Source organism: Otolemur garnettii, unplaced genomic scaffold, assembly GCF_000181295.1.
Source record: "Otolemur garnettii isolate 467f Iridium unplaced genomic scaffold, OtoGar3 scaffold00047, whole genome shotgun sequence".
NCBI classification, from domain to species: domain Eukaryota; kingdom Metazoa; phylum Chordata; class Mammalia; order Primates; family Galagidae; genus Otolemur; species Otolemur garnettii.
In genome coordinates this window covers 8,254,866-8,263,474 of record NW_003852442.1, presented here as the reverse complement: position 1 = coordinate 8,263,474, position 8,609 = coordinate 8,254,866, and the positions used below count along the sequence as shown (strand labels likewise).

The window sequence follows — 8,609 nt, the reverse complement described above, 5'->3', positions numbered from 1 at the left end:
TAGCCGGTTGAGCTACAGGCGCAGAGCCAGTGGACTCTTCTCATAGATTGTCACCCACCTGTGGACCACTGATTTATGGAGATTGACTAGGTGTGTCAGGTTATCTATGATCCCTGGATGTACCTGTCTCCACAATGAGGCAGTGCCTGCCACGGGGATCACCTGGGCCCTAGCTACTCAAAGTGTGGTCCACAGACCAGCACCTATGGCATGCCCTGGCAGTTGGTTAGAAATGCAGAATCTCAGGCCCCACTCCAGACCTACTGAATCTGAATCTGCATTTTAACAAGCTCCTTAGGTGATTCATGTGCACATATAGTTTGAGAGCACTAATTAGGAACCATCCCTGGCCCTTGGACCAGGGTACCACTGCTAAGAATACAGCATGGAAGAGCCCTGCCTACATCTATCATTTTTCTGGTCTTCTTCTTTTTTTTTTTTTTTTTTTTTGAGACAGACTCTCACTCTGTGCTCTGGGTAGAGTGCCATGGCATCATAATATGTCATAGCAACCTCAAACTCTTGGGCTTGAGTGATCCTCTTGCCTAAGCCTACCAAGTAGCTAGGACTACAGGCACCTGCCACAATACCCAGCTAGCTTTTCTATTTTTAGTAGAAATGAGGTCTTACTGTTTCTTGCTCAGGCTAGTCTCAAATTCTTGAGCTCAAACAATTTGCCCACCTCAGCCTTCCAGAGTGCTGGGATTATAGGTGTGACCATGCCGCCTGGCCTGGTCAACTCTTAACCAGTTCTTTTCCTACATACACTCTTTCTTAACCTGTGTCAATATTTTCTTTTCTTTTTTTGAAACAGAGCCTCAAGCTATCCCCCTAGGTAGAGTGCCGTAGCATCACAGCTCACAGCAACCTCCAACTCCTGGGCTCAAGCGAGTCTCCTGCCTCTGCCTCCCAAGTAGCTGAGACTACAGGCACCTGCTACAATGCCTGGCTATTTTTTGGTTGCAGCTGTCATTGTTTTTCGGCAGGCAGGGCTGGATATGAACCTGCCAGCTCAGGTGTATGTGACTGGTGCCTTAGCCGCTTGAGCCACAGGCACTGAGCCTGTGTCAATATTTTCAATGTGAGTTACAATCAAATCCTGACAGCTTCTTTATGTTTTATCTTTATCACTTCTTTATAGTGATTACCTATCTCTTCCCTAATTGCATATTTTAAAGTTTAATAATCATAGAAAAATCTGATATCCTCATTTCAAAGCTTTTAGGGTAAGGAAATTTTGCTGCCATTGTGTTGTCTACAAAAGATAGGAATTGTGGCAGCGCCTGTGGCTCAAAGTAGGGCACCAGCTCCATATGCCAGAGGTGGTGGGTTCAAACCCAGCCCCAGCCCCAGCCCCAGCCAAAAACTGCAAAAAAAAAAAAAAAAAGGTAGGAATTGTTTTTAATTTTCAAGAAATGGAGACAGACACTAGAAATGACCCCTTAGGCTAGGTCTGGTCGTCTTGCTTTAGGCAATCATAGCACCCAACAATCTACTTGTAACTCATCAAAATCTACCCTAGAAGATCCTATGTTGGTAAGCAATGTGCTAGTCTTCTTGCTATATACTCAGTACATCATATTGTGCCTGACAAGTGGTTGAAAATATATGTTCAATGAATGAATTAACTGAATGAAAGACATCAATTTCAGGGTAAGTTACTGTAGTAGGACTTTGGACTTCTTTTTTTTTTTTTTTTTTTTTTTTGAGACAGAGCCTCAAGCTGTCCCCCTGGGCAGAGTGCCGTGGCATCACAGCTCACAGCAACCTCCAACTCCTGGGCTCAAGCGAGTCTCCTGCCTCCGCCTCCCAAGTAGCTGGGACCACAGGCGCCCGCCACAACGCCCGGCTATTTTTTGGTTGCAGCCGTCATTGTTGTTTGGCGGGTCCGGGCTGGGGATTCGAACCCGCCACCTTAGGTGTACGTGGCTGGCGCCTTAGCCGGTTGAGCTATAGGCGCCGAGCCGGACTTTGGACTTCTAAGCCCCATTGTTGGCTTCACACCTTGTGGGTTTTCAGCCTTAAACTTCCTAATCCTGATTCTGAAAACTGAATAATAGTATGAGTGAGAGTATGTACCCCGCACCTCCACCCCCTGCCTCTCCTTTAGTAGGTAAGTGATTAGGTACACTGGCCTGTCCATAAAACAGCACTGTCAACTGTTCTAGATACACTTCAACCAGAAGTGCTTCTCTGAGAAACTTATATAGATAAGAAAACATAAGGAAGTAGTTCATTTAATGTTATTCCAAAGGTTTGAATGTACTTACAGGGTGTATGGCTGGAGAAAAACACAAAGAGGAGGTCTGGTCTGAGTTTCCACATTCCTCTTTGTGTTCCTGGGACAAAGATGCTATCCTCTTTCAGGGTGGCTGCCAACTGTAGCTGATGGAGAAGGTACCTGAGGGTTCCAAGGAGTTATCAGAATGGACAACCTATTTCTGTGAAGACAGAGACTCAGGTGATTACTAAGAAAAAGTTACTGTAGACTAATGGGATTGATAGTGATTTGGAATTATGGGAATGATCTAGCCCAGTGATCCTCAAAGTGTGGTCCCTATAGCAGCAGCATCACCTGGGAATTTGTTAGAATTCTAATTTCTCAGGCTCCACCCTGGGCCCTGCTAAATCAGAATCTCTAGGGGTAGGGTCAGCAATCTGGGTTATAACAATTCCTCTCAGTGACTCTGATGCATACTCAAGTTTGAGAATCAATAATCTAGACCTCAGGACTAAATCAGAGTGTAGTTCACAGACCGACATAATCTGTATTACCTGGGAGCTTACTAGAAATGCAAATTCTGGGGCCCCCACCCCACACCTGCTGAATCAGACTCTCTGGGGATGTGGTTTACCTTTGGAAACTCCTCCTGGCTATGACTTCAGCATGGCTATCATTGAGGACATCTCCTGTGGCAAAGACAGGACACCAGATGAAGACATACAGATGGTGGAGAGGCCATAGTTCCTAAAAAACACAGCAGTCCCGTCCCCCCAACACCCAGGATGGGCATGCAGCCCCTAGAGGGCTTTGTCAGAAGGTATCACGGTCACTAATGACAATGTATTTACAGCAAGGTTTCTCAACTCAGCACTGCAGATATTGTAGATCCTTTGTTGTGTGGGGGTCTATCCCGTAGATTGTAGACTGCTTAGCAGCATTCCTGACCTATACCCATGAGATACCAGTAGGACCCATCTCTCAGTTATGACAACTGTTTCCAGATATTGCCAAATGTCCTCTGGGGTACAAAATTGCCCCAAGTTGAGAATCACTGATTTATAGAAAAGTCTTTATGTGGAGAACAGGAGTCCAGATCTTTTATACCCTGATATCACACTTGTGCTCATGGTGATACAATTCCATCCATACTGGTCCTGGAGCCACTTCCTCATATAAAGGAGGCAAAACTAGGAGGATGAGGGATGCAAACTCAAAGAGGAACCTGCTAACTGGAAGCAGAAGGTAAAGGTCTCAAATCCCTAAAGGATTCCCACATTCTAGTTGGTGTCAAAAGCACTTTTTCTTTTCTTTTCTTTTTTTTTGAGACAGAGTCTTACTCTGTTGCCCTAGGTAGAGTGGAATGGCATCATAGCTCACACCAACCTCAAACTCTTGGGCTCAAGCAATCCTCTTGCCTCCTCCTTCCAAGTAGCTGGGACTACAGGTGCCCACCAAAGCACCCAGCTATTTTTTTTTGTTTGTTAGACACAGGGTCTCACTCTTGCTCATGCTGGTTTTAAACTCCCGAGTTCAAGCAATCCACCTACCCTGGCCTCCCACAGTGCTAGGATTATAGGTGTAAGCCACCTCGCCTACCTCAAAAGTACCATTTAATTTAAGATTGCTTTCTGGGGCTTCAGAAGACACTCAAGCTGTATCCTCTACCTGCTTTAGAGCCCAGAAACTTCCAGACCTAATATGGAATAGTTAAGCCCAGGGAACCTGTAGTTAAGAGGATGAAAATACTGGTTAGTTTTTAGTTTACTCAGAAAGATGTTCTGAGCCAGGCATTATGGCTCTAGCCTGCAATTCCAGCAACTAGGGAGGCTGAGGCAGGAGGATCACTTGAACTCAGGGGTTTGAGGCTGCAATGAGCTATGACTGTGCCTGGGTCAAAGAGTGGGACCCCATCTTGAAACAAAAAGAAAAGTCATGTTGTAAATGAATACTGTCTAAGCGGAGCAGCAGTCAGTAGAAACTGAAAGGTTGGGCACCTCAACGGATATGGCCCCGTTTCTCTAACAAGGAGAGTGAAAGTTAACATGGACACTGGTTTCCAAAGCTAAATCTTTGCTTAGACCCCCCCCCAGCCATGCTTACCGCTCTTCCTCATTTTGGACTGGCCTATGCATTTTGTTCCAGTTCCCATTGAGACAACTTCCTTTGTCACTGGGGAAAAAAACAAAATCATCAAGTGGGCTCTTATGAGGCTGAATGTTCCCCAGTGCTCAGATTAAATCTGTATGCATGTCCTCCAGAGGATTTCCACAGGCCTGCTCAATAGAGGGCTGTGGTTCCAGCACAGAGGTCTCCCACCACCAGAAACACTATACTACCCGGTGCCTAACATCTTAGTTTACATCCTGGCCATGACTGTCCCTGCACAGCAGAGCAGCATATAACTCTTCCATCTTCAACAGGGAGAAGGAGTGTTCCAAGGAGAAAAAGTCTCACCTTGCACTAGCTTATCAGGAGGGTCACAGGCCTGGACAGCTGGAGAGTGTATCTTTACCACAGCTGCCAATAACGTCCACTCATGGTTTGGCTCCGGTTTCCCTTGTTTAGGCAGCCTGATCCCATAGTGCTCGTAGCACAGTTGAGCAATCTCATTTGCGGTCCACATGGTCTCAGCTGGTGTTGAGGACCTGATCAAAAAACACAACCATGAGAGGTACAGAGAGGAAGCCAGTGCACAATGCTACAGCCTCGTACCCGTGCTTTAAGTCTTTCCAGTGGAGTTCAGACTGAGGTTGAACTCTCCTACTACTTCCCTGCCTCCCTTTCATCTTTAATATAAAGACCAAAGAAACTCCAATTTCAACCAACTCCAGAAGACACACTATTTCTGTAAGTTATTTAAAAAGTGTTAGACATATGACATATTTTTTATTTTTATTATTTGTGTGTTTATTTATTTATTTTTGAGACATAGCCTCAAGCTGTCACCCTGGGTACAGTACTGTAGCATCATAGCTCACAGCAACTTCCGACTCCTGGGCTCAAGCGATTCTCCTGCCTCAGCCTCCCAAGTAGCCGGGACTACAGGCGCCCACCACAACGCCTGGCTACTTTTTGGTTGTAGTTGTCATTGTTGTTTGGCAGGCTCAGGCTGGATTCAAACCCACCAGCTGGTGTATGTGGCTGGTGCCTTAAGCTGCTTGAGGCACCAAGCCTCTATTTCTTTTAAGACAGCTTCTTACTCTGTCACACTGATAGAGTACAGTGGTGTCATGATAGCTCACTGCCACCTCAAACTCTTAGGCTCAAGCAATCTCCTGCCTCAGCCTCCTAAGGGGCTGGGGCTACAGGCATGCGACACTGCACCTGGCTAATTTTTCTGTTTTTAGCAGACATAGAGTATTGTTCTTTGCTCTGGCTGATCTGAAACTTCTGACCTTAAATGATTTACCCATCTTGGCCTACCAGAGTGTTAGAATTACAGGCAGGAGCCACTGAGTCCAGCCTAGATATCTGATTTTGTTTTTAAATTATTATTTTTTTAAGGCTAGTCAAGTGAAGCAGTGGGAGTGGAGAATCTGAAGCTGCTACTCAACACAAAAGCATATGAGAAGGAAATGTCCTCACTATACCAATTTTCATTCAGAAATAGTATCAGAGCCTCACCAAACAGGGTTTATATTTCTGGACAGATGTTCTTTTCTGTTCTCTTTTTCAGGCATTTTATTTTCTGTCCTTTCCCCCAAAGCAGAATAGTTCTCTATTTCCCGCCACTAAATCCCCACTGAGAGATTTCTCACCAGTCAAGTGTTCTCCCATAGGAGTTGTGCTTAAGGGTGTGGGTTTTGCATTCACTCTTGCTGGGTTCTAATTTTGGCTATGCCACAAATTATGATATTGGATAGGTGATTTAACCTTTCTGTGTCTCAGTTTCCTAATCTGTTAAAACAGAGACAATAATAGTATATAACCAATGGGTTATTGTGAGGATTAAATAAATACTTACAAAAAGCAAATGTTGAGCATAATTAATGCCAACTGATTTATTCCCAAAAATTAGATTTAAGGATTTTCCTGGTCAGTGTGCCTTGAGCTACTTGGAGGTGGGGGCTGTGAAGCACAAAGAGGGGGAAGGATTGGAATGAGCATACAAAGTCATGAATAAAAAACTATTAATAACCAGACCTGAAAGAGCCCTAAGGATACTCTGCTGGAAACTCTCCATTCTCGACTCTATCAATGCTCACTAGATATATCCCAACTTCATCTGGACTCAATTATATATATGCAAAGCTGCTTAAGTTGATGAGATCACGTAGTGATGGACATAGCCAAGCATTACAAGACAAAACCAAAAAACAACAAAAAAGGCTTTCCAGAGCCCCAGTGCATGTAGCTTCTGAAAGATATTTCTACACTATCCAGCCCCCTGCATTCTAATGTGCAGGGTTACTAGTGTAGTAAATGGTAATGGTAAACCGGGCTATAGTGATTTAAGACCAAAAAACTGGCAGGAACGGACAGAAACTGCGATTTTAAACTCAGAGAACCAGTAGAAATCTTGCATCACTTGGAAGAAAGTAAAGCACGGTAGATCCCAGAATCTTTGTTTGGAAGGGATTCGCCTGTCATTCCTAGAGAGGCACACACAAGGCATATTTTATGAACGCAGATACCCTGTCATCAACCTGAAATTAAACCTGAGGTGCATATCACAAACTATAATTGCTAAGGAGGGTAAAACTTGCCAGAATAAACGGTGATTCTCTAAGATGAAGCAGCCCAGAACGACACTGTCTCCTCATTCAGTTGAGCATGCAACGTTGTTGAAATGAATAAATGTCTCGATATACTGGGTCCATTATAATTCAAGCCTTCTCCTCCTCCTAGATCTTGAAAAACTTTGAAGATCTTCTTCATATGAAATAATAACAGTTAAACAGGCATCTCTGTGCCCACAAGACTGCATCCTATAACAGTTGCAACAAGCTGAAGAACCCACTTTCTTTTCAAAGAAAAGCTGTCGAAAGAGAAAAGGCTTTAGCGATGCTGGGAGGAGAGGAAGCCTACTTCCTTTGGTCCCCTGTAATACGTCCGGAGGCAGGGCCCCTTCACTGGCCGGGCTGAAGTCCTGGTCCGCCAGTTACGGGAGGGGAGGGGCTAGGCAAGGCACTGAGGTTGTGGAATCGGGACAATGCGAGCACCTGACTCCCGACAGCACGCGGCCTGCGGCTGCCCCGAGATCGCCCGCGGCAAGAGCTCTTCAAGACGCGGTTGTTGACATTTCCTGACCGGGAGCGGCACTTTCCAACGTGCCAAGCGTCTGGCAAGACACAGTCCTGACAACCTCTTCCCACATAGAACTGACTGTGCAAAGTCAGACCCGAGACACCTGACCCAGCGGCCCCTGACCGCTTTACCCTGACACCTCGCGGACCCTCCACTCCCACCTCCACGACACGCGGAACCCGGTGGCGAGCGGACGTGACGTCACGAAGCGACTACTCTCCCAGGTCCCGCCCCCAGGCCGCGCAGTGCACCCTGGCCTTTGTAGTCCTTCTGGCGCGGAGCCCGCCGCGGTACGGCAGTGGCTCAGCCTGGGGCGGCGTGCTTAGAAGCCGCTAGACTAGAACGGCCTGCCAGGTTACGGATGCCTTCAAACCCTAGTGTGAATTTCTGTCTATAACAGCTCTGTCCAGTATAAATATTATTCAAACCGTATGGCTGTATGTAATTTACAATTTTCTAGCTGCTACTTTTGAAAAGTCAAAATAGGTAAAATTAATTTTGATCATGTTATATATAATCTTTATTTACAAAATAGTATCGTTTCAACGTGTCATTTTTTTTAAATTGAGATATTTTACCTTCTGTTTTAACATATACTTCTTTATTTGGACCAACCACATTTCAAATGCTAAACAGCCAGCCATATGTGGCTGGTGGCGACTGTAGTGGATCACTCAGGTCTAAGGCCTTCAGATTGTCAGGAATAGGTAATGTAACTACCTGGATATTTCAGGAGTCTTTATTTCTCTTCTCAGCAACTGTTTGCCTCAATTGCTGAAGATGAGAGTATTCACTTTTCATCCTGTTACCCCTCGAAAGTTAGTGAGAGCAGTGCAATTACTCAACCTCCTCCTTTCCTCTAGTTCCAAGGAAAAGGAACACAGCTGTCCTTCAAGGCTAAGGACCCTGTTCCACATAACTAACATTAATCTGCAACTGACTCCCACTTCTGTCTTTGAAGAAACACATGTTGTTGGGAGTGGGGTGCCGATCATCTTCTAGGGGTCTTTACCCCAGGGATTGGTATTACCACCCATCTTGTCACACACTAAAAAGTGAGTCACCCTCCATGTTATTAATCTTCCCTTCCCTTAATCCCCCAGGATATAATCCCTTACCAAGTCCAGTTGACCTTATT

General features: G+C 45.3%; 1 protein-coding gene across 1 annotated transcript in view; it reads right to left on the bottom strand.

The window, feature by feature from the left end:
* Positions 1–7,620, bottom strand: part of ADAT1 (adenosine deaminase, tRNA specific 1) — a 27,199-nt gene extending 19,579 nt beyond the window's left edge. The window contains exons 1-5 of the mRNA XM_023514110.1: positions 6,931–7,620; positions 4,679–4,869; positions 4,325–4,393; positions 2,856–2,910; positions 2,271–2,401 (exon numbers count right to left, since the gene is read on the bottom strand). Coding sequence (XP_023369878.1) covers positions 2,271–2,401; positions 2,856–2,910; positions 4,325–4,393; positions 4,679–4,847 — 424 coding nt within the window. The 5' untranslated portion in view covers positions 4,848–4,869; positions 6,931–7,620. The remainder of the gene's footprint in view (positions 1–2,270; positions 2,402–2,855; positions 2,911–4,324; positions 4,394–4,678; positions 4,870–6,930) is intronic.
* Between the last annotated feature and the right edge of the window lie 989 nt (positions 7,621–8,609).